This window comes from Dermacentor silvarum, chromosome 5 (assembly GCF_013339745.2).
Source record: "Dermacentor silvarum isolate Dsil-2018 chromosome 5, BIME_Dsil_1.4, whole genome shotgun sequence".
Lineage (NCBI taxonomy): Eukaryota > Metazoa > Arthropoda > Arachnida > Ixodida > Ixodidae > Dermacentor > Dermacentor silvarum.
The window spans coordinates 121,229,189-121,256,303 of NC_051158.1; the positions used below are offsets into that span (position 1 = coordinate 121,229,189).

The 27,115-nt window shown below is 46.2% G+C and overlaps 1 protein-coding gene across 1 annotated transcript in view; it reads right to left on the reverse strand.

The window, feature by feature from the left end:
• The window catches only part of LOC119453749 (cardioacceleratory peptide receptor), a 196,515-nt gene extending 169,658 nt beyond the window's left edge, over positions 1-26,857 (reverse strand). Inside the window, exon 1 of the mRNA XM_049668432.1 lies at positions 26,635-26,857. Within this exon, the coding sequence (XP_049524389.1) occupies positions 26,635-26,703 (69 nt within the window). The 5' untranslated portion in view covers positions 26,704-26,857. The remainder of the gene's footprint in view (positions 1-26,634) is intronic.
• Positions 26,858-27,115: the final 258 nt, after the last annotated feature.

The window sequence follows — 27,115 nt, forward strand, 5'->3', positions numbered from 1 at the left end:
TTCTTGTGTTCGGTCGTGCGCCGTCTTTCGTCTTGGACACTGCACTCCTTTCAGCACCTGCTGCTCCATCCGCGTCTCTTCCTGAAGAATTTGCTGCTCGCATCGCCCACTGCCGTGAAATTGCCCGCGCCAACACCGCTACCATTCAGGACAAAAGGAAAATTCGCTATGATGCGACGCGACGCGTTGCTTCGTTCCGCCCAGGCGACGAAGTTTTTTTGTGGACACCTGTTCGCACACCGGGCCTCTGTGAAACGTTTCTCCACAGATATCTCGGCCCCTACACCGTTTTGCAAAGAACTTCGGCCGTTAACTACCGCGTCACTCCTGTCAGCTCAGCTACTGACCGCCGCCGCCGCACTACGGAAATCGCTCACGTCTCGCGCCTGAAACCTTACATTCGCCGTACCTACCCTTTCTAGCTTGCGATCTTGCTGATCGCTTTCCTGAAGGGGGGGGGGGGAGTTAGTGTGAGCGCATTTTGTGGATATCGTCGTCGTCATCTGTACATACGACTCATCATCTTGTATGAGCGCTATTTGTGCATATCGTCGTCGTCATTTGTACATACGACTCATCATCATCATCTTTTGTCTCGTGCGGTGCTTCGTCTATGACTCGGGAGGCTGCTCGAAAATAAAGGCATCGCATCGGCCGACGTCTCACACTGGTTTTAATAAAATGTACTTATGATAAATAAAAAGGTACGAGACTGAATGAAATCAAACACAACTGGGCGCAGGCGGAATACGAACGCACGTCTTCGCAATTGGAGACCATCAGACACTTAATGGGAAGACGTGGGTTCTGATCGCAACTGCGGCCAGTTGTTTTTAAACGCGAGGCCGTCCAACAACACAGAGCATGTGACTTATGCGCACGCTCCTTCGTACGCCCGATCGCTGCTCTACGCGCATGCGCGCACAATCCTTTGTATGAAAGCTGGTCTGCAGAAACAAGAAAAAGAGGCTCAGAAATGCGGAAAGTTGGACGACTTGGTGACTGCCCGCACGATATTATGAAGAAAAAGAGCGCGCAGCTTAGCTCGGTCCGCAAGCGGATAGCGTTCACTGAACAGGGTTTCTAGACCAAACAGCCTTTTGCCTCCAACCATGTATGCCTCTGCTTGTCGTTCAGCTTGCTTCAGCAGCACGGACGATTCCTGCCTGTGTTTCAGCCGCTGACAGCATCTGACGCCTACTAACGCCCGATCCACCAGGATGAACCTGTGCTCGGTCGTCCCACATGCAAGTGAATACAGCACATAGAAGTCGCGTCCACCGTTATCTAATCCAATCTAATACATAATCCGTCCAAAATATGGCACGTTGTCATGAAATACCTTCATTAGACAATTCGAGGCTGTTGCATTACTCAGCGGCAGAAAAATGGATTGTGTATCAACGCGAGCCGGAATTTTGCATACGCCCTTTAATCTGTAGAGCCACCAGATGTCCACACCTGAGCTGTTGTGCAGGCTTATTCCATACGTCATAATTTTCTTGCCTAGGTTTTCGCCACCCTCGCTGACGTAGGATAGAGAAGGCAGCCGATTCTTAGTTCAAATTGACATTCTGAAGCAGGGTGCGAAAATGTTTTTCTCCAAACTTCCTTGGGCGCGAAATATGCAGTTCTTTCGTACTTGTTATAAACTGTCTCAAGGTCTATGAAAGCTTAGGAACCACCAAATGAGTTCTGCGGAACAGGACGCACCAATTGATGACACTTTGCACTGCATCTCGCACGGAAGGATTCGCTGTGTAGTGACTCATATATAACGCGGGATTTTATCAAGTTGAGAACAGCTTTGACTAAGCACAAAGTGCGCTTCAGCAACTCCACACTAAGTACCGAGGCATGCCTGGCCTTAACGGTTGGTTAATTAGGGTGCACAAAGCTTGCTTTTTGCCGTACTAAAATTCGTGACAATTATCCACTTCGCCATCAACCTCGCTTTGACTCGTTCGTCTAGAGCAACGAGAAAAAGGACAGACTCGTCGACATTGTCTAGCAAGGCATTAAAACATTCTGAAAACACTACCGATTTCCCGATCTTGTTAGCCAGACGGACGGCTGCGCATGCTCCAAGGTCGGCTATTACCGGCAGCCTAATGCAGGCCTTGGAAAAAAAAGGATTGCTGCATAAATATTACGTTCTACCAGTACTAACAATTGGGGTAGAAACTTGGAGACAAAAAAAAAAAACTGTTGAAAAGAAGTGCTAAGGACCGCGCGACGAGCGATTGAGGGAAAAGCGTTACTCGTAACATTAAGAGACAGCAAGACAGTGGCGTAAATCCGAAAGCAAACGGCGACAACTGACCTTCTAATTGACATTAGAAGGGGGAAAATGGCACTGGGCCAATGAGGTACTGCATGCGGCGGCTAACCGGTGGTCAATAAGAGTTACAGCATATGTGCCAAGAGAAGGGAAGCACGGTCGACGGTGGCAGGGAGCTAGGTGGTGTGATGGAACGAGGAAACTTGCATAATGGGGTCAGTTGGTGCAAGACAGGGGCAACCAGGGAATTGCTGAACAAGGCCTCGTTCTGCAGTGAACATAACTAGGGGGATGGTGATTAATGGCGTAATATTGAGAGAAAGCGCGACGTCGAGTCGTGACCATGCTTGGACGGCGGTCTCGATCATTGGCACTGCGCAAAATTTTTCAAGATTCTAGATTTCTTGTCCGCTTGTTACCGCGTTTGTCACCACTCAGAGAAAGTCAAACTGAGCCTCTTCGTTACCCGGCGCACTCTTGTTGAATGTTGAAGAACTGCCGTCTGGGCTTTGTGACGCGTCCACCTTTTTTCAGTGTCTGATGGATCAGAATTTCGGCCACCTCAAGTGCACAGTTATGTTACTTGACCCCGATGATGTCTATGAACTACGTCATGCACATCCAGCTGCTCTTGAAGTCGTTGAAGTCCTTCTTAGTCCGGTACTGATTTTTGTACCTAAGACACGTCGTCACCAGGGCTGGAATTCACCTCGAGCCTGCCGAAAATTGAGGCACTCGCGAATATTCCGACGCCGGCCAGCTTAAGTGAGTTGAGTAGTTTCCTTTGATTGGCTTCTCATTTTCAAAGCTTCGGGAAAGACTTCTCATTCCGTGCGCTGCCACTTAATCACCTCCTGAATTCGGACGTGAAGTGAATACAAGAACCCAAAGAGGCCGACGATTTCAGAAACTTGAAACATGTCCCCAAGGATTATAACTTCGTTGGTCAGTTGTGAAGAAACTACAACCATATGTAATCAGAGCGCCGGCGTGGAGAGATTATAATCAGCTGTACTCTTGCGGCGAAATTGACCTGGCATAGAACGTCAAGTGGGAGGAGAAAGGGGTCGCACAGTGAAAGGAAGGCGAGAGAAATGGAGACACTGAAAAGGAGCAGCGTTCTTGCCTGAAATACCCAAAGCACTAAGGCGATAGTGTAGCGGGTCTCTTTGTGCCATAGGCTATCTAGTTTGTCTTGCCTTTAATATTTCCAGAAAGTTAATCATTATAAAAACATAGGTGTTATCATACAAGGAAAGTATCCCGTGATCTCCATATTAGCAACATAAGCCCGTCCATCTTGCGCAAGCTGTGATTTTTCTTAATTATAACTTAGCAAAACGCTTTCTATTGGTAAATGTGTTGTTTGTACGCAGTCTCTTTACAACTTGCACACGTAAGTGTCTTTCTCATACGTTCAATCGCAGCCTTGTCTACCTTGTCCTTGTACACTTCAATGGTTTTACTCATCTACTTTTTTATCTTTTCTTCGTTTCATTTAGTCTACCCTGTTCTCTCCTCTGTTTCTTTTTAAATTTTTACCTTTTTTCTCCAGAATAGATGTGGTGATCTTTTAAAATTTTAACAGAATATTGGAAATTCACGACGGTCAAGTAGCACGATTTTAATCCTTTAACTCGGTTTCTCATAGAAGGAATGTACTCGCACGAGAAATCAAAATGAACATGTCTATAATTTTTAAACCAAATGCTTTACGACACATATCTACGAATACGACACATATATGTACGAATTGTAGCTGGTGACTCGTCTTTGTACTTATCGCAAACCGGTTTTACTCCAGCAGACCGCTGGAGTGAAACGCCCCAGCCCCCCCCCCCCCCTTTCTTGCTTCCCCCAACTTTTCCCTCGTGCGCGACAGAACAAGCGCACTTCTGCGCCAAGTTGAGGGCGCGGTGACGGCTGCCCCCCCTCGTTCGGGGTTGGCATGTACGGTGCAGTGGCGCTGTCCAGGGTCCTGTACGCGCTCCCACTGTGCAACCTGCGACCGCATCTGTGGCGACGCATCGACGGCGACCACCGACGAGTGCTTCGCATGTGCCACGGCCTGCCCAGTGCTTCCCGGCGCCTGGCCCGTCTCCCTCACTGCCGATCTGCGCGCCCTTGGCCACTTGGAGCGCCTCTCCCGTGCCCCCGGTGCCGGCCCCATGCTGTCATACCTGCGCGAGCTGCCCAAGTAGCGTGTGGGGATGCTCCTCGAGCTCTTCGACAGCCTGGTGGTCGACGCCCCGGCCTCCCCTGCTGCCTGGCCGCCACCAAACCTGCGTGTGCCATTGCGAGTGTGCCTCGACCTGCCGGGCGTCCGCTCCAAGCACCGCACGCCTCGTTGCGCTGTGGTGCATGAGGCTGCTGCACGGATACACGACGACCTGGTGGGGAGGGCACACCTGTACACTGACGGTTCTGTCCGCCAGGATGGTTCCGCGGCCGCCGCCTGCGTTGTGCCGCAACTCGATGTCGCGAGACAGTGCCGCCTGTCCTACCGAGCTTCCTCCACCACAGCGGAGCTTGTGGGACTACATCTGGCGGCCGACATCCTCGAAGAGTCGCCGTTCCTGAACCGAGTGGCGATTCTTTGCGACTCGAGGTCCGCTTTGCGCCAGCTGCTGCTCGACGAGCGTGCGCCGCCACTGGCACAGCGCGTTGCCTGCAGGCTGCATGCTCTACAGCGACAGGGATGCGACCTGTGCCTCCAGTGGATACCGTCGCACGTCGGTGTCTCCGGGAACGAGGCAGCTGATGACCTGGCAAGGCGCGCCCACGATCCCCTATCCCCGCTGTCGACGCGAGTCAACTCGTTCGACGTGGCGCGGCTTCATTTCAAACGGGAGCTCGCGCTGCGCCACCCCGACAGCCGCGTCGCGCGCGGTCGCCCGCCACGCCTGCTTCCGGAATCCGGCTTCACGAGGAGAGAGCGAGCCTTCCTCCTCGCACTCCGGACTGGTTCCGTCTGGCCCGCCGAGCGCAAGCACCGCCTCCGCAGAGCCTCCTCGCCCCTCTGCCAGGACTGCGGTGCTGTCGAGACGCTGCAACATCTGATGTGCGAGTGAAGTGCTTCGTCGACGGCGCGCGCTACTCTTGCCCGCGCTTACCGCGCGCAGAACCTTCCCTGCTTGACGGTGGAGGACGTCTTGCACCCCTCTGGCTGCACATCGAGCCACGGCAAACTCTTCCGCGCACTGCTGAACTTTGCCGACGACGTGGGTGTGGTCGACCGCCTGTAGGCCTCCCGTGTGGGCTCCCGGCGGCTCTTTCGGGGCCGCCCGGGGTGCTGTGTTGGCGTTGGGGTCTGGCGGGTGTCTCTCGGCGGCTACGCCCTTCCTCTGTTTGTTTGTTTGTTGTTGTTGTTGTTATTGTTTTTATTGTTGTTGTTGTTGTTGTTTTGTTACTTTTTTTATTTTTCATTTTCTTTTTTTTCCCCCTTACGACCTGTTCTCATTTCCGACAGTGTGCTACGTGAACCCCGCGCGCCTGCGGCGCCTTAGATGATGCTGCTGCTGCTTCCGCTCCTGCGCCTGCGACCTCTTTCCCTTCTCTTTCCTTTCACTCCCCATCCCCCTGTGCAGCGCGGTTGAGGTGTCCTCTATTGAGAGACAGTTATCGCGCTGCACTTTAACCCAATCTTTCACCCTTTCCAACAATAATCTCTCTCTCTCTCTCTCTGCCCGGCCTTTCTCCTTCGCGCGCGCGAGATCGAGCCTAAATGGTCGGCTGACCTTCGCAAGCTTTCACTCGCACTACAGCTGACTGCGCGCGGCGACGATGTTACCGTGTTTGGACTTTATACGGAACCTCACAGCGACGTCCACGACCGTGGCAACGGCAGAAATGCGCTTGGAGTGTCCATGTAATTGCTATCGCAATTATAATAAAAATCACCAGCCCTTCCCTGTCGAGATAATGGGCGTAAACGAAGATCGTCTTGTGTGTATCTGACCTTCGTGGTGATTTTCATTCTTTCTCTCTCTCTATCTTTCTTTCTCCCTTCCTTTCTCTCTGTCTTCATTTATTTATCTCTATCTATATATATCTTCCTTTCTTTCTCTCTCTTTCTCTCTGACCTTCGTGTTCATTTTCTTTCTTTCTCTCTTTCTTTCTCTCTCTCTTTCTTTTTCTCTCTATTTGTTTCTTTCTCTTTCTCTCGCTTTCTCTCGGTCTTTCTCTCTTTAATTATTTCTATCTCTCTCTCTCTCTCTATTTATCTCTCTCTCTTTTGTCCCTGGTATGTGCAATTGATCTTGGACCCTTTCTGCACTATCGCCAGTCTTGGCGCACTTTTCAGCGTGACACCGCCGCCGCCACCACCACTGCCGACACTTGTTAGCCTATAAAGCTTCGTTTAAAACTTCGGGGCAGCTTGCACTATAGTGGAGCAAGGCTAAAGACCGGTTCCTAGCTGGTCCTGGCTATACGAAGTGATGCTAAGTTATACGAAGTAATGCCGAGTGATGCTAAGTTATACGAAGTGTATAATCATTTCCTCGTAGTCCGTGGAATCGGGGAACACCGCGAAGCACTTGCAGTCCGAGCACACGTAGGGGAAGTGGGGCGAAAGCTATGCACAGTGTACGGGCGGCGCGCAGCAGACGACACGCCGGAATCACGTCACGGCGCATGCGCAGTAGCACGCAGCTGGTGAGAGCTCGACCGAGCCTCCGCCAGACGCGCCTGCTGCAGTTACGGACACCGCGAGCGTTCTGAGCTAATGCGGGGAAACAGAGACGAGCGAATGGCGTCGGCGGCACCTCTGCGCGTTGCCTCGTTAGTGCTGCTACAATTTGTTTCGCTCTCTCTCACTCGCTCTCATTTTCTTTCTCTCTACTGAGCATAGCACACGACGCTTCGCGAGGTGGTTGCTTCTCTCTCCCGAGCATAGCCTGCGACGCGCGCACTCTCTCTCACTCTCATTTGTCATTCGTCGCCCTCATTTTTTCCTACTCCGCAAGCGTGGCTTGGCGTGACGTCACGAGGTTATGCCAGGTGTTCTAGCCGCTTTGGCGTTGCTGGTTGCCATGGATACGGCGCGGCTGGCTTTTCATGAAACGCGCACTTTTTACGGCTGGCTTAAATAGCTTCGCTGTTAAAGAAAAAGCGTAGGTGTAGAAATGTATTCCGTCCATCGCATTCTACCATCTTGCCAACTGTGCAGCTTTCAAACGCAAAACGCTCTGGAATTTTTTCCCATAATGCGAATTGCCGCACACGACAATTCTTCATTGGAGAGTCCTGCGTATAGCGGTTTTGAATAATTGCTTCTGGTCCTGCTAACAGGTAGCCTTTTGGTTCGCCCTTTTTATAAAGCGAATACTCTAAATGTGTTGTGATAGGAGGATCAGTGCCCGGACAAGGACGCATATTTTCAACTGTGAAGCTTGGATTCTAGAAAATATGCATGGGCTTTCTTTGAAGCTGCTTGCTATATTCAAGTGCTTGGCATTATTCCTGTGCACTTAACCTTAACATATTTTATACAAACTTATCGCGAATTACACGCTCCCTAATTCTACTTGCGGTGCACGAGCAAAAAATTTCGCGACCCATAATAACTGCTTCAAGGCGGGTAAATAGCTAAATTGGGCCCCCCTGATGGCTTCAAAATAGTTCGTTTATGCAGCATGGGACTCATCACAGCGATTGGCCTACACCTGAAACGCTGCCTCAAAATTCGAACGTAATAGGTGAATTTAACTAATTGTCGGTCGGTGTTTCAATTAGGCACGCATTCATAATAAGCTGCCACTTTGTGAAGCGAAAGGACAGCAAGCAGCGCGAACGTGCCAGCTTCCCGGTGTCGAAAGGTAGTGCCACAGTTCCTGAAGAGACGTTTATACCTGCTACAAAGGCACTCTAAGTAGACGCGTTGTAGCATGTTGTGCCGGAGTACCGTATTTAATATACATAGGCTGCCTTTCCCGAAGAATACTAATGCCCAACAAGACATGTTCTGCGATATAGTATACGTTGTTATTTCGGAACCACAGCACAGTAAGCGTAGGGCTTGGATTCTTATTTCTTCGCCCTTTCTTTCTTTCTTTTTCCTGCAATCGTTTGTCACTTGACTTTATTTTTGTGTATTGGATGGCTGGCATTTCGGTGGACTATTTGCTAACGCTATCGTTATCATTAAACAAACAGCAACAGACAGCTGCGAACAATGCTTTGTTTTTTTGCTTATCATCTAATGCACAATCTTCTTTGCAAGTGCTTCTAGATCCTACCGCCGCAAGCGCTGCGCTTTGGCCTCCACATCGGCACCGCTGCCAAACCTACAATACATTATATAAGCCTTAGCTTGAATGATGGCTTGGTCACAGGAGGTATGTCCCCCAGGATCCCAGAATATCTTGATACACTGTGTCTTGTCTGCGTAGGCGAGCAGCGTGTTGGGGAATCGTTACAGTGCCCATGCACCCGTGCTCTAGATTTTCGTAGCGGAGCTTTTTCAACAAAGCTTAGCGATGATTTGCTGCTATTTCTTCTCCACGGTGAAATTCTCTATGGTTTCATTGTCGCAGCATTGCTGACAAAAATTGTTAACGAACATAAAATAACCAATACCTGGTTTGAAGGACCAATACTTTCAAACGTTTCTTGGCCTAATTAATTGAGCCATATTGATCTCGTTATATTGAGAATACCTTGCACAGTAAAACACCCGATTCGGCTTTGTAACTTTTGATGAAAATCTAACATGTGCGGAAATGCAGTGGCAGAGAGTCGGGAAGATAGGTTGCGCTAATATCAAGTTCTTGGTGGTATTAAACTCGTGCATATTAAGAATTACCTAGGTATTGCCGCAGTGACTAAATTATTTCTCGTCTTTGTGTTGCTGTTGGCTACTGTAGTGCTGTAATTTCATTCCAACTGCGCGTTGACCATTCTAGCACATCAAGGCTTGAGAATTTGGAGTACTTTCACACAATAAACTAAACACCAAATATCTGATGCACGCTGTCAAACGCAGTAATGAAATCAAGAATGAAATATTTATGTTATGTGCTTTAAAGGGACTGACAACACATTTTTAAGCACCCAATTTTTCATGGCGCAAAGAAAAGCTCAACCTCTGTAGCGTTTACACCAGCAGCGATTACATTGAAGAGCGCGTGGATATTTTGTAAGAAGAGTTTTTGTTCACGGCTCTTAGGCGCCCGTTCTTGCGGCGAGAGTCCGCGGCGGCGGCGTAACCGAACGAACGAGGGACAGTGAAAGATGAAAGCGAACGCGGATCGCAGAGGGGGTGAAAGACGCGAGGAGGAAAGCGGAGAGGAGGGTGCGGCGGCGATGGCTACGAGATGACGCCAGAGTAGCGCGCGTCTTCTGGTAGATTTATCGGCGGCGGCGGCTGCTGTGAATCGCGCCCACGCGATGCCCGCGCGCTGGCTCTCGCGATATTAGCGAGGTAGTCGCGCCACACTTCGTTCCGTTTGCAACGTGCCGCACGAGACAGGTTGTCCGGGCCAGCCAATATATCCCGGAATGAAAACACGTATATAGCTGCGCTCACATTTCGCGTTGGGGAGTATCGTAATTGTCGGTGCATTTTTCGATCTGAGCAGCCTCGAAAAAAAAAAAAAAGAATTAGTCCCTACTCCAGCAACCCTGAGAAGTGAGATCAATGCCGATGGGCTGCCTCGCAAATTGTGAAACCCGCCCATCCTTCTGCTTTCACAGGAGTGTGCGACAGTGGTTAATCACCCGTATTGTGAACTTTAATTTCACCCACTTTTTAAAATAAGAAGGTGGTAAAATGAGTTTGCGTTGCTGTACAGAGCTTTATTATATATTATCTGCATTTTTCCCAAGTACACTCCTACGTCACGGCTGGCTGGCCGCCAGCGTCCTTATACTATTGGTGAACGAGCCAAGCCAACTCCTCGAAAACTTCAAGCGAAGGCAACGCCACTTTTATACTGACTGCATGCGTAGGCTTATCGGCACACTGTAAGTTAGAAAACACTTATAATAGAAAAAGTATACTGCATTTCGTTGCAAATAAAAAGACCAGGAACTGCGTGCACTAGTAGAAGGTCAAGTGATAGGTACTTGTGTATCTTCCTGTGTTTGTCGCATATGGCACCAAAGGTTATTTGTCGCTACTTTTAGTGAGAAATTACAAGTATAAGTGAACGGTTAATGATAAAACTGGACTGGTTTTAGCCAATGCAATTGCAAATCATTCCATCAGCTAGGCTATCTTGAATCATGTTCTGAGCGGTTGTCTGTCCCTTTACGTTTTCATCTCTCTGCCTTATGGTGTGAATTAGTGATGCCGTTCTTGGGTATCGCGAAATGCTTCAAAATGAACTACACGTTGCGATCACCCACCGCAGAATGCTGCCCGTTTCTGCCTCGTGTCCTTACAGAAATTCATTATATATTGGGCCTGAAAAACATTCTTTGTTGACGACTTCGTTTATTTCATTATTCTGGAGCATTTCGCAAAATGTGTTAAAGAACAATATCATTTCGGAGCCTCCTCACGTCGCTGAGCACTTTCTTTCAGCGCACGTTTCTCCCGTTACTGTCGGCACATATTTATATATAATTCTTCGGCAAAACATCTCAACATCTCCTTCCACGCATACGACGTTCTCTGCATTACAACTATGTTCCAGTCGAGCTCAAAACGAGGTCAACGTCCACCATTGCTTTCATTCCTAAAGCAAAGCTGGGGCTTCATCAATGATAATTCTGGGAGCGCTCCTTTTTTTTATTTCAGGTCATGTGGGATATAGAGAAAAAAAGAACGTTTTGCCGGCGGGGTGCCTAGTAGGTTGATTGTTATGCTCCGTAACCTATATAGCATCACTCTGTCGTATATGACTTTCCGAAAGGAAAGTCATATACCGGCTATACAGTCATATACAGTATAAAGTCATATACAGTCAAATACAGGCTATCTGCCTGTATTGGCGCTGCCACTGAATGGCCGAAATAGACCCATGGTGGCATGCCCGCACCGGGCCACTGCTGACTCAAGTAGCGCTGCCGGCTTCGTGCGTATAATTGTGCCGGTGTTTGCCGTGGTCAGCCTGCTTGTGCTGACTGGGAATATACAGCCTCCGCAACGCAGCATTCTTCCAGCTAGCGAGCCCGCAAGGAGGTGTGGACTCCACCGGGATATTGTGTGGTGCGGGTGTCCAGATGTTTTTCTTTTTTTGGGGGGGGAGGGGGACGCGGGAGCGAATAAGGCACAGTAGCAGGGCGGCTGGCCGAATCCGCCAGGATATTTCCGGGTAAATCCGCAAAGGGCACCAACAGGATGCGTATCTGGATTTACGTTGTGGTGGAAAAACGGTAAATGGCATCAGCCAGCGAATATGACATGATTCTTCTGCGAACATTGTGGATATCCTGCAGTTTATGGTGATCATCTGGGTATATGATGAGACGATTTCAACAACAGTCAATACTAGGCGATCGAGTACGGTGGCTATTTTAACAAGCGTTTGTACGTGGCTCATATTCGGCCTCATATGAGTAGCTTTGGCCTACCTCAGACAGCTGTAGGCAAACAAGTGCCAGTGTGTACCACACCGCCATTAGGACAAGCACGGACATCTGCAATAGTCATCACAGCCTATTCTGCGTCATCTGCTTGGTGGAGGCGGGCTACTGGTGCCTTCGCCTGACGGGGAACCGAATAGTGGAGACGACCACAAGGTTTGTTACGTTGTGAGTAGGCGGCGCCTATCCCACGGGGAAAATGTGGGTCTATCACGGGTGGAGTGTGGCACCTTATATCTCCCGTGCTTGGCTAACCCGGCGGAAAAGTAAAATGTTGAGGCCGTAGGCGACCGCGCTGAACGACGTTGACCGATCGAGTTCATAAATTGTATTAAGTAGAGCCTCGGACTGTAAGATTGGCAGTGGAATCATTCGCGCCAACCGTTTGATAGTAAGCATGACGTTCCTGTTGAGAGGCTCAAGGCGAGACTTTTTTGCAATTGTCAGGTAATATGTAAACAATTTGTGGTTGTTTAATGAACTGAAAAAGAAGGGCGCCGCGCACTCAGCGACTATTTTCTTGGCCACCCTGTATATAAAGTGCACAGTCTGTGCGGCTAGCTGTTTTGTACTTTCAATCCTTGGTGACGCGGAACCAAGTTGCCAAATTTTCAAGTCAAAGAACGCGAACAGTCAGAGCTTCTGTTACCAGTCGTTGATTCAACCATAGCGGAAGAGGCCTGTTAGCAAGTTTCTTATAAGACGTACGTCAATGTTAGGTATTTGTCTGCTCTACGACTCGCATTAAAATTTCCTATTTCCTACAAAATGCTCCTTAGTGGCACTAGTGCCCTTTACGGCCCGGTAACATGCTAAAATTTTGTGCATGCCTTGCTTTTCTAACATGCTTTACATATAAAATAGTTTGGGTGCAAAGAAACGAATCAATCGACTGTATAGTCCCTCACAATGAAACAGAATTTGCAGAATGACAACGTAAGGCCGACTCGTGAATTGCACGAAGTGATCGTGCATGTGCAGTAGCGTACGAGTGGCAGTAGGGGATAACCGATTCCGGGTATATGCGAGACAACGGCGTCGCAACCGCTTCTTCTCGAGATGTCTTTGCGCCACGCTGCCTTGTCGCAGACCGGATACCTTTCGAGTTTCAACTGGAATGCGATGCGCAATGTCAACAACGGGACAGGCATGTCAGCCTATGACGGCGCATCAGAAATGAAAATTTAATATTCTATCCGCTGAAGGCGCTCCGAGAATTTACAATTGAGGTTATGTGTGTGTTATTTATAAAATTTTACTACCCTCAAAAAAATAAGGGTCACGGGATTTAGCAAAGCGTTGAAGTTCCAAGTAGCTTGTGACCATGTCCTATACTCACAACGGCACTACATTGTTCGCATATGCTTGCACAGGTTGGAAACCCGAAAACCCATGTGTGTGTGCTCATTGCAGGGAAACATTTTTTATGAATTACTGCAGTTTGCTAATTTTGACGCCGATTTTATAGCGATAGCGGAGCTCGCCTTTCGATCATTGTTTCATGTTCTACGCTTAGGATCGAACGCGACGTTCTCGTTGCTTTTTCTTTTCTTTGCGATCAAAAATGAGATTCGGATGTTAACTGTGCTCTTGTCCGATGTATTTGTTATAAGCAGCAAATTCTATGCGCACTCCATATGCTTACATATTGCATGACATTATGGAACACCTTTACAGTACCTTCTATATTTTGCTCAACTGCCACTGATAAAATTATAGCACATAATACTGTACTAAGAAAAGCTACACCCTGATATTATGAGGGGCTGGGGTGGGGAGTGCATGGTGGTATTTAAAAAGTACCGCAAAGTGACACATACACACACAAACGCACACATTAGTGCAGCAAGCACATTCTTTTTTTTTAAGGCAGAATCGGTTATCGAAGTTCTTCTATTAACCGGTTATTCGAATTCTCAAGCCCTATGGCCGGAGTAAACGCTCAGGCTGCTTGGACATTCGGTTATAATATCCGTATATTTGTATATTCGAGTATCCGGAAATTTGTTTTCGTGAGCTGGTCCCGAAGTTATTTGATTACCGATAACTCCATGGTGCGAATGTCATCAATGGAAAAAAAAAGCCTGGAACTACTGCCGGCTTATGTCAACATTGCGAGTGTGTTTGAACTACCCGTTTTTGAAAACCACGCTCCGAGCGAATGCTACCAGGATAGATTTATGGCTGTCTTCACCTTCACATCACTACTACCATTCTTCAAAACTCCACTACCATTATCTGCAGCAATGTGGCGTCGTCCTTCTCCATTGTTCTCCCTGTGAAGAAGGCACCCACGATGAATCTCGAGCCTTAGTAGTGTATTCGTATGGTTGAAACGGTACTTATATAGATATATCTCATCGAATTTCTCTGAACGTTGACAGGAGAGGGTATAAATTTTCGATCCCAAGTACCAATGCATAGAATATGAGTAGTCAGCTGTCATGGCGGCAATCCGTAACCATATTTGAGGATGTCGTAGATTAGCAGACGACGAAGAAAAAGAATGGATCGTCGGCTGCTGCCTCCGCGCCTGGCGCCAAGAAGTGCGCGCACCGTTATCATCATCATGAAACTGTTTGTGTTCGTCCCTCGCCATTAAAGGCTTCGCTGAGTGTATCGCGGCTCCATCTTTTCTGGCGACGCGACCCATAAGTGGCCGGCGTTCCGCAACAGAGACATTCTGAAATAGCGCCTCCAGTTGATGAAATCTGGAGAGCCACTAGCCAGACTGAACCGGTGGCCCTCCATATATTGCGCAGTTCCGTGTCAGTCGGCTGTTAGGCGTATCTACGGTGGCTAGAAGGGGGAGGTGAGAGCAACGGCGGCGGCCGAGTGTTGCAAGCAATCATGACAGCAGCGGCGGCGCTGCAGTCGACAGCAAGATCGCTCCCCGGGCGCGGAGGCACGGCAGTTAAGGCCACGGGTTTCGAAACGGGCGTTTCTGTTCGCAATTAGCGCTTGCATATTTGACATAACTAGCATTAAGTTAATGCATACCGTACCTTGTTAATACAGGAGACAATAAATGAATAGCAGATATCCTCTGATGGACTCGCCGTGGTTGCTTTGTGGCTATCATGTTGGGCTCCTAAGCACGGCGACGTGGGATCGAATCCCGGCCACGGCGGCCGCATTTTGATGGAGGCGAAATGCGAAAACACCCGTGTACTTAGATTTAGGTGCACGTTAAAGAACTTCAGCTGGCCCAAATTTTCCGGAGTCCCCCACTACGGCGTGCCTCATAATCAGATCGTGGCTTTGGCATGTAAAACCCCATAATTTTTATCCTCTGGTGAGTGGTCCATGTTAAAGGTGCATTCGCTTCAGGCACGTCACAGCCGGCACAAATATTTTTTGTTGGTCTCAGTCGCACGCGTTCTACGTGCTTTCCCGAATCGTCGGGAGTGAACAAAAATTATTTCAGCTAATGCGAAGAATATTATGCTAGTTGTATGGGTACAGAAAGCTGCACCGATTTCTAGACTCGCAGTAAAGAGCTCCTTAGGTCATATTACTGCGACGCACTGCATCCTCCTGCTCGTCAAATTGGTTAATACCAATATATGATGCTTTAGAAATCATTCCATATAGGAGTTAAGTAAACAACCCCAATTTAGTCGCCAATGCGATGAACTAGAATGCTCGTGATCATGAAGAATACCCAAAAGGACGACAGACAACACTTGATTAAAGGATTCAATATACGGGGTGCCCCAACTAACATGCAACAAGATTTAAAAATACGCAAATGCCCCGTAGCTGGACAGAACCAAACCAGTGTTGTTTGCCGTCGCTTGTAGATACTCAGATTATTTTTGCATACCGCCTACTTACATAATTAGTCCTAAGTAATTATTCAACTTCTTAAATATGATAATTAGATAAAAAGTATCAGCGAGAAAATTGTAGAGCAACTTGAGCAACTACCGATACAGCTTTCTGTTGCTCAATACGTGCTGCATAAAAGTGTTTTTCCGAGGGTGAAATAATTAAGCCAGTGAATACACGCAAAGTGCCTCGAGCAGCCAGTCGCGCGCCAATTTTCCGCGTATTCGCGGGGTTCGTTCACGCTGGGAAAAACACTTTTATGCAACACATATTGAGCAACAGAAAGCTGTATCGGGAGTTTTTCATATTGCTCTACAATTTTCTCATTGCCACTTTTCATCTAATTATAATATTTGAATAATCTGAGTATCTAGAAGCGACGTTAAAGAACATTGCCTTGGTTCTGCCCAGTTACGGGGCACTTGCATATTTTTAAAAATCTTGTTGCATGATAGTTGGGACACCCTGTATATGATTCAACTGGGATTCAAAGTGCAGGCAGATCTTCGAAGTCCTGTCTAAGGCCTTGGCTGCACGGGGCACGGCCGGCTGCCACGCTTTAAGTGCCTCATCGTCATCAGACACCGAGAAAAGGGGTGTTTTTTTCTGCTTTTCTAGCATAAAAATAGCCTGTTGTGCAGCCCGGCGCAAAACGGTGCGTCTGTAGTCTCATGCGACTTGCCATTGCTTCTTACGGCATGGCAATGTGTAGAAATATTGTCACCACAAGGAGGCACAACTCCACAGCGTGAATGCGAACAGAAGCGAGCGTGGAGCGAAAAATAACCGATCAGAACCATGCCAACTGAGGGCACTCGCTAGCTCCGACAGCCGCCTAACTACAGCGGAGGCATCTTAGTGTCGACGCGAGCTCCACCACTCGGCATCATGAATCACTGCAACACGCGCCGCGCTCTCCTACGGCTGCGTTGCTCCCACCTCCCCCTTCTAGCCACCGTAGCGTATCTGTTCGAGCCCCAGCTTCTACAAACCTTGGATGCCCTGAAATGGTAGAAGTCCCATGAGTCGAAGTGCGGCCCTCCTGGACCAAGCTCAGCGAGCGGCTAGAGCCAGTGGAGCTCTGGACTGAGGGCCCCACCCAGACCTGCCGTTAAACCTTTTACCTATTTAATAAAGTTTTTTCCTCCTCCTCCTCCCCTGATAGCACAACTTGCAAAAAAAGACAGAAATATTATTAGTAGTTATAACGTCAGCAATAAAGCCGTCTTAACAAGCTCGTAGCGTATGCTTACAACTGCAGGAAATACAATAACTACTAAAAGAAGTTGGTTCTGTCGGGAGATTACTGCTTCCTTGTATTTTTCTACTAAATAAGGCGTGATTGTACATCTGAAAATGCGGAAATTAGGTAATTAATCTGTATGTACCATGATGTTATTCACACTTCAGATTTCCAGATTCGTTCAAATTTTCAAGGACACCCGTGTGAAAGACAGCCGTGTACCTTGCATTGGGTACACGTTAAAGAACCCCAGGGGGTCAAAATTAAGTGGTGGTTTACTAAATTACCTAAATCATGGTTTTGCCACGTAAAACCCCCAAAATCAATTCGAATTTGGTCAGATGGGTCAACTGCATCGCAAAAAGAAAAAGAGAGAAAACTCACCTTTGATCCTAAACCTTACGTCCTGAGGGTAGCGGGTTTGAAGTTATCCTCAGAGAACACTGGTGCCACATTGATGTACATGTGATCCTAGCTTTTATCCGCCTCAATCACTGACCTGCCATTCGAATGGCCTTGCGTCAGTGGTGACTCGTTAGAAAACGACGATGAAAGAACGTGTTGTTTATCTGGTCTGCCTTATAGGATCCATTGCAGGTTCAAGTTCAATTTTAACGACACAAATATATTATTTTTACTGAAGCTACCTGAATCAGTATTCAGGTAGCAACATCAAATATAAAATGTGCTCCTGTGAACTGTTTCGTGAAATAGGAGACCAAAGTAATTACGCAACAATTTTTTGATGAGGGCTAATGGCACGTGGCCTTGGGCAGCGGTGGGCAGGTGCAGACAAGGCGGTAGGTTGCCTGGTCGTTAGGAGATCCCCCCCCCCCCTCCTGCATACTTTTCAGGTTTAAGTTATCTCAAGAAAGTGTGAATCTCTTATGTTTGCATGGAATCGTCACAGACATGACCCTTGAAGCAAAATTGTGAATTTACCAGGCAACGTTTTGCTGCGGAGGATGCGATGGAGCGGTGTAGTACAGTGGTAGAGCGCCCGGAGCACACCCAGAAGGTTCATAGTTCACACCTAACTGATGAGAACAATTTATTTTATTATAATTTGGCGAGTTGTTGAAGCGTAATGTTTCATAGATAAGGAACATTGTGGTTCAAAATTGAAAGCCCAGTACAACAGAGGAGCGGGAAAGAAGACAGACGTAGATCCCAGGAAGGGGACGGTGAAAAAAATTAGAGGGGGGAGGGAGAATATGCAGGATGGTACTTCGGCTATAGGCGATTATAAAGAGGCACTATGGCCGAGAAAATGTTTAAAGAATTGCTTTTTTCTGGGCAGTTGCGCCACATTGAAACCAATGAACGATTTTACAAATAATCATTACTGCGGTAATCATTACTCAACGCAGGAGCTACAATCAGTGTAAATAATTCTATTTCATTCTAACTTATTACCCAGTTGAACGAAACATACACGTGGCGCCTAAAACCTAACTTAATGCAAACATTTTGCACGATATACACTCTTCTAAGTTTTGTATCGGGCTTAGCAGATTTGATGTAAATAAATGAACTTTGGCACGTGGAATGCTCGAAGGGCATAACGTATGGTTGTGACAAAATAACAAATACAGGTAAAGCTGGTGGGGAGAACGACATATTCATGACACAAAGAGTAATCAGCAAATAGTTTTCGTTAGGATAGGTGACCCGCCGGGGCAGCTTAGTCGCACGTTGCGCTGCTGAGCAGGTCGCCGCGGGTAAGATTCATAGCCATGACACTGGTATTAGCGTAGAGATAACATTTAATGTACTTTCATCGCGCAGAAGTGCAGGTGGTCAAAATTACCCTGGAGTCCTGCCAGAGAACATGCTTTGCAGATTCGCGTTGTACATGCTATAATTGAATACGAAAATAGGCGGAGCATACAAAAGTGGCATCATCACGCTGGTAACTATGTGACGGTATTCTTGATGATAATATCAGTTAAAATTTTCAGGAACTTACAAACTAATTCCCGCCCCCCCCTTTTTTTGTATGTGCAAATCTGTTTACTAATTGCACTCTTAGGATTTCTGTATGACTCTATGCGATACGCATGCGGGAATAAAAGGTGATCCATCATTCAAAGTCTAAACGTGCATACCACCACAACTGCAGCTTACTACGAGCGCCGGTCATTTCGATACAAAATACTTCAGTTGCCAGAGCGAATCAGGCCCAAATTCAGAAAACATTCTTACGCTTGAATTTATTGTTACAAACAATTTTAGTCAATGCAGATGTCAGACATATCATTAGCGAAGGCGATCAGCCAATGGCAAATCGAACGTACGAAATAAACGCTTTGTGAATCTGGCCCTAGTTTACGGCAGTACCGGAATTGTACACACTGCCAGAGAACGCAAGAAAATGAAAACACCGAAGGATGCACAATCATCAAGCCACGCGCATCTTCTACCGCACACAAAGTTATATACATTACAATACTCAATTCATAAAATGATAATTGACACCATCAGCATTCACAGTAAGGTATCCTGTTCCGCGTTGTTTGGCTACCTTTGTATTGTATATTTGCTGAAATATGTAGCTCTTATGCGTACTTTGCTGGTGGTGTGCCAGATAACTGCTTCTGAGTGAGGCAGAAAAACACAGAATCGGGCTCCAACTCTTTCCAGAAACTGCAAAACATTCGCTTGTTCCATTGTGTACCACATGTCGGTGTCATACCCGGTAAGCGCAACTGTTTTGTAACGGTATTGCACAACCTACGCTTGACCTATTTGCGCATGTATATATATTGTGGGCATTTATTAGTGACTTCTTCGTCGGCTTTACATGTTCATTATCTCATCGGCTTCGTCGTCTTCATCGCTTGTGGGGACTCATCTTTAGACTGATCTGTGCCTCGAGTGTGATCGGTCCGCCGCGTCTTTGGGCCGCATTAAAGGTAGTGTTAACGCTACGTCACAAGTGGTGGAGGTTGCTCCTCGGTCCCCCGTCCTCTGCTCGCCCGCTCTACCTCCTGGAGCTTCGCGTTTATACTTCAAGCATTATTCCTGCATCACGGTGCTCCTCGTGTCATCCTTAGTGACCGTGGAAAGGCTTTCCTTTCACAAATCGTAGACGAATTGCTCCGAGCCTCCCGCACCACCCACAAGACAACCTACAGTTAACACCCTCAAACCAACGGCTTCACTGAGCGCTTTCATCACACCTCTCCGACAGGATAGCCATGTACATTCAACCAGACCACACAAACTGGGACGCAATTTAGACATTCGTGGCTTTTGCGTACAATACCGCGGTACAAGGCACAACTGGTACTCGCTATTCTACCTCGTATATGGCCGTTCGCCCTCTTCTTTTCTTGACGTCTTTTTCTTCTCCGCCCCGGTCACTCTAGCTGCATCCTCTTGTGAACAATATATATCACGCCTCCTCCACTCTCGCCAGCTCGCCTGCATCAACCCTGAAGCAAGGGAACGTGACCGCAAGAACCTCTATGACGCGTCGCACCGCGCAGTGTTTTTCCGCCCGGGCGATGAAGTCCTACTCTGGACACCAGTTCGCACTCCTGGCTTATGCGAAAAGTTTCCGTTTCGGTTCATAGGCCCATGCAGAGTCTTAGAGCAGACTTCCGCCGTTAATTATCGCGTCCAACATATTGTGGTTCCAACTGACCCGCTGTCGCACTGCCGAGATTGTCCACGTCTCTCGCATGAAGCCTTTCACAAGGCGTTCGCCGTCCCTTTAAGTTGCGGCCAGGCTGGCCGCTCGCACGCGGGAGAAATTAGTGTGGGCATTTCTTAGCGACTTCTTCGTTTGCTGCACATGTTCATCATCTCATCGGCTTCGTCGTTTTCACCATTTGTGGGCACTCATCTTACGGATCTGTGCCTCGAGTGAGATCGGTCCGCCTCGTCTTCGGGCGTATTAAAGGTCAGTGTTAACGCTACGTCACAATACACACACACACACACACACACACACATATATATATATATATATATATATATATATATATATGTAACAAGCTACGAACACATGATGGGACTCCACGAGGGTTTGGCTAACCAAAACGACCTGCTATTTGCTATTTTGGACGTCCTAGATCGTAGACACACCAACACTGCCACTATTTTCGTCCGCAAGGTTGTCAGCGTATGGCGCAAGTTTCTATCCATTCTCGAGGGTGCTTTCGAAAGAGCACAAAGTTTACCCGCGTGCATGCATTGGACTATGATTTATGCAACAATATTCTAGTTTTGAGCACTGCGCGTCTTCTGCAACCCAAAATTCTGTTGAGATATGAAACTCCCGTTCCATATTTGACTGTGGCAGTCAGATTGTGTTTATAAAGTGGCTTTTTGAAAACCTTGATTGCCAGTCGAGTTGCGCCACCCCGTATGAGCTTCGAATAACCAAGCAATCCTTGGGAGCAGACGCTGTGGCTCCTGAGAATTTTGATCTGCAATGCAACCAGTGCTCCAGATTTCGGAGTCGGCAATTCCCGAAAAATATTTTGCATGGGTGATGAGTCTACTCCTATTGTACTACTTTGCTTAAAAGTCAATGAAATCCTGAACCTTTGTAGAAAATATTTTCGTGTAGTGCCTCCACAATATAGTTTCGATATTTGACTTAATCACAAAATACCGAGAACTCTCAAGGTAGTGTTAAATTGTAAGGCATTTTAGCAGATGAATATTCCGGATCTCATAAAAGAAATTCATATTTCCGGCTAGAATAGCAGTGCTCGGCTGCAATACATGGAAGTCCGTTTATTTGATTTTGGCAATGAGGCATCATGTTGAAAATTTGACTGTCGCCGCAATAATGAGAAGCACTTTGAGACCTTCCACTGCATATTTCATTTTATGCAATAGCAGAGACCTAATTAACGTCGTACCAGCAGTGCAATGGTATAATGAAGCACAAGGTATGCTGAATGGTGTATACACGTGAATGGTCGTGAACGATCAGCGTTATTCTCTATATAATTATAATTTTTGGACTACAATATTTTATAATGCGCAGTGGCGGAACAAAGCGAAATAACATTAAAGAATTCAAGCTTTTGTACCTAAAGGGGGTGAGGGGGCACTCACTAAATGATTATACGCAAGAGTAGCTTTCAGAAGAGCTTATGCGACAACTACTTACCGCCATAGTCAAACATGTAACTGGAGTTCGGAATGACAAAAGCACTGATTGCTTTTTCCAGCGACAATAATTCAACCTTAGCATTTTGTGTCGCTCTTAACAACGCCTTCTATTATTTAAAGAAAAGGAGGGTGATCGTCAACAACCTCCCTGGTGCACATAGGTTGGGCTGAACTATTATAGCGATATTTTCTGTCATACGTTGTTACTTTTTAAAAATTTGTAAACCTCTCCAAAGCTGATCACTCGCAAGTGAATCTTTTAAAATTTTTCGAAGAACGCCTCAGATATTTACTGGTAAGAATATATCTTAAGAATATTTTTTTTTGTTTATGTGACAGCCTTCCACAAATCGCCGACATTCAAGGTGTGTTTTTTGTTCTTACACATTTTTAAAGGAATCTACAACTTTTCAACAAATTACGTCACAACAAATAATTATTTACGAAGGCGGAAATTATTCGCAACGAAAACATAAGCAACTCATTCCCTAATAAACGATTCATAATATTAACCTGTTAGCGACAAACTTTACGGCGCACGTATTTATTTGAAACTGGAAAGAAATCAACGTAAAAGTTAGGTATAGATTTCTACATTTAAAAATGACTCTTGTTGGCCGAAACACATGGCGTCAAATTATTAGTTCAATTTCTCTGATTGCCACGCGTCAGCGCAAAACGACGCTCGCCGTCAAATCTCCTTGTCACGTAGCAGTGTACGGTAAAATGAAGATGTCGTCGCGCTTCCCTCTCCCCACGAGCTTATTCTGATTGGTCGTTTGCGCAACTCGTAATTGGAAGCTCGGTAATTTTAGCAGCAGGGGCTAGACAGAGCCCTCTATCGCACCGCATGATCAATCTTTAGTTTACGGCGCCATACTATCTCACAGGGGGGGGGGGGGGGGGTTGCACCAAGACTCCCATATTTCGGTGCCGCGTGCGTAATCAGGTAAGTTGAACGAATAATTTGATGCCAGGTATTTTGGCCTACATGGACATCTTGAAATGTAGAAACACGTAACCAGACTGTTATGAAGGTTTCCTTCAACATTGGAAGTTCAACATCTGCCGTGAAGTTTGTAACAGGAAAGTTAAGCGTAGCAACCAGTTTAGTTAGTCCTTCAATTGCTCTGTTTTTTCTTTGAAATGACGTCCGACTGGGCGGATAATTGATCTGTAGTGACGTGATTGGATCAAATTTTGTAGGCTTTTTTTAATGTTCCATTTAACAAATTGAACACTTTGTACGAATTTCGATATCAAATAAGTACAGCTTCCAAGATTTGTTGTGCTCCTGTCTGCAAAGCTCATTGAAGCAGAAAGTTCGTGAAGAAAGTCTATTTCCCCGAAGTGACCTCGCAGTAATGAAACATGTAGGGTACTTTGGCGCGCTACGACTATCCTGCTTTAGCCCTTAATAACGGATTCAGTATTCAAATACCAAATCTACCTTTTTCTGCTAATCTGCACCCTCCAGCCACATGCTATAGCTTTGCAGGCGCCAGTACAAAACAAATTGCATTGTACACTACCGTTATATCGTAGTGACTACAAAGCTCGTAGATTCACTGTTCACTTTGACTTGTAAGAATGGTACGATGAACCTTTTTAATAGCGATTACTTCTAATTTTCTTCTTGCTTTTCACTGTAGCCGCAAATTGAACTCAATAACCTATGTGCATCTATATTATTTGAAACGAGACATCTGTGAGCTTACACGGAGCGCACTAAAATGTGTTTTCTCAAATGAAATTTGCCTATAACTCACGTGAAAAGCACTGTGACAGACGCCGCCTTACCTATAATCCTACATCAGATGGTAATTTTATGTCGACTTGGTGTGTTCAACATTGTTCCCTTATTAAAAGTTTAAAATATATGTCGTTCATTCTCGTTGTCTTCTTTTCGTCTTGGTGTTTTCAACACTCGTCGTAAGTGCCATTGTTTGTCTTTATGTACGTTACAAGAACGTGTCAAAAGTCGGCCTCTTTAAAGCACTCAAGGCGAAAAGAGCCCGGAGCACGACTTTAAAGTATTCTACAAAGCGCACATTAGTTCGCACAGAATACTTAGCGAAAATGCTACACAACCAAACATGAAAATTCGCTAGTTAGCACTTCCGCCCTGCCAGGAAAGCATAGCCTTGTTTCTTGCGGCTGAACAGTCTAAGACCAACATAAACGCACAATTTATTCAAACTGAAAAAAAAAGATGCACCACATCAATAGTAAATGTACAAAGTAAGGAATAACAATGATAGGCATCATATCTAGGGACTCAGTGGGCTTCGGTGGCTTAAAACTTATTTGGATAATTGCGTAATTTGTTCTTCAGTGCTCGGGCTACTACCAGAATTACAGCGTACACTATGATATACTTAGGCACCGAAAAAAGACAGGGCATCATGAGCACGTTTTCACTTCTGGTTACCCTGCACCGTTTGACTCCATTACTTTACTCAAAGGCAAATTGCACACTTGGCAAACAGAATTCCGTCTGCTCGTAAGTGGAAATGCTTAGTCCACTAGTTTTTTTTTTTGTGTTCAACTGCCGTATGGACTGATGCTTTTATTGCTGGGTTAATTTGTAACGTATCGCTGCAACACCAAAGCGAACATTGTGGCCCGCACAGACCTTGCCGCGCGGCTCGCTTTTCCGCCTACTACTCTTCCTTTCAATTGTACGCTGCAAGAACAATTATTCACTACTTGAGTTGGATAAGGTGCAGTCCGCCGCACCGATAGTGTGATCTCAGTCCGAAACGAGAACGTGACTTCTGAGAATTCTCCGAGGTTAGGCAGAACAAAAGAAACAAATACATGTTAGATTCTCAGAAAAGTGATCTTTACTGAAGTAGGGCAGCGTAGACGCAGTGATATGCCAAATGCAAGGAATTCTCTTTCCCTATCAGAATGGGACTGTAGTAATTTCTGGTACACGTATTATGGCGCAAAAAAAATAATAAAACGATGAGACAGAAACGCACATTCACAGGACGGTTGTCAGGATGTGTGTTTCTTAGTTTGCTTTTCCTTCGACCCAAAATAATTATGCATGCCAGTATGGCTGACCAAGTAGGTCAAGCAATATGTCTGTTCAGCTGCATGCGCGATAGAAGAGTTTTAACGCCGCCCTGCGAATTATAAGTGATATGATGAGGAATGGCCATACTGTGTTAATGCAATTTCTCTGTAATAATTTGCTGTAACGAACCATTTAGGAGCATCGACCTCATAAGCATACGAAGATGTCAGCTTAAGCTCAAGCGATCTTATGTGCTTTATTTTGAGCACGAGCAGGGGTGGACGTCTAGTAAAAATTATTGTCAGACTGTGAAGTTCATGAAAGATATCCTGGATTTAGAGTAATTTATACACAGAAGGATATCGTAATTTAATATCTGAATTATAGTATTAAAATATATGTTGGAGGGACTACGTGACAAATTACTCTGAATTTCATTACGCAAATATCAAGCTCGAAAGTGCGAGGAAACGGATGCTTTGAGTCTTCAAGAATGGTTGAACCCACTAATGATGATCATCGGTCCGAAAATATTATTGAGAGCAACGAAGACTACTGGAAGTTAGTTGTAGAACATCGTAATAGCAAGTGTAATTAGTGATACAATGAATGCACAATCTCTTTCATAACTTTCGCCGATGCTGGGAAAACAGTAAATGTAAAATAACTGCGGTACACAAAAGAACCTTGAAGCAGGCTTCTCATAATATCTCTAAAGCGGTGAGGCAGGCGTGGGGGATATATTAAAAGGGTTGACCGGAATAAGAGCGGCAACAGGTGTTTGTTCCGCTATTGTGTATGCGATATTCAATGGTCCTCATTTCAAAGCTGCCAGCACGACTCTTAGAATATCCTTGCATATTGGCAAAAGATACTCACAAATAGGCTAACTGAATATTTTTTCATGTTTATGTACCTTTTTACGGTGTGTAGATGACACAAAAGTAGTCATAGAAGAACAAGCTGCTGACTTCCGTCTTGTATGTGCGTCTCGCTGGTTATCAAGCTGGCTTTGATGTTTGCATACGCATATCTTACTTCTATATTAGATTTGCGTTGTTTTACCAGTATTTTTGTAATTATCATACAATTTATATCTGACCTCCTTCTCCAACCCGCTTTCATTCACGAATACTTTTCAGCGCACATGAAAAATTGCATGTAAAAAGCGCGAGCGTATTATCCAGTATGCACTAAAATAGTGCATTTTAACAATTTTGAGGCAAGCTTGCAATCAAAGGCTTTCTCACACATACATATTTCTCAACGCACCATGAGCTCCGACTAACTGGTTGCGAGAGGTGGGATTCGCTCTTCTACTTGGCAGTTTCAGATTTGTAGCTACCTAATGTCATTTGTCAAAATGATGCACAAAAATTTACGGAATAGGAATATTTCAAACTAAGCTTCAGTATACAATGTCCTTTCACGTAAAGAAGATTCGCGAGGTTGTGTGCTTGTTAAATATCCAACTATTTTTTTGAGGTTGAGGAGTGAGAAAATCAGTAATACAGAAACGGTGCTATAAGGTCCTGAAATCATCCGTACGGCCACATATGAAGTTACCCAATAGACCGTCCCTTTTCTTACCTGGTAAAAGTCGAACGGCTCCAACTCGGTGACGTTGGCCAAACTGTCGTTGATATCCTTGAAATCCATAATGTAGACACGCCGCAGATCTGGCTTCTAATGCTTCATAAATTAATCGTGCACACGTCCGTCATCATATAGTCAATGATTACCGGGAAAAACGTAAGCTATCAAGAGTTTAGGTCACGGCAATTAAGAAGGAACTTCGTCCACAACCCGGAACAATTAACCGAGCTGAAAAAAAAAAGCAGTTGCTTCTTCCGGTTCTATGCGTCCTCGACAGAGTGGACCGCAGCGATAGCCCTGTTGCTGCTCCCCGCGACCTCACACCTTTGATGCGCTTCGTATGGAGCCCGCGCGCGGCGAACCCGAGCTCAAAGCCCTCGATCCGACGACGGGCGCGCACCGGCCCGTCCGAGATGAAGTAACAGAGACGCTCTGAAATTCCGGCGTTCCCGGCGACCACCGATCTGGCCCAACC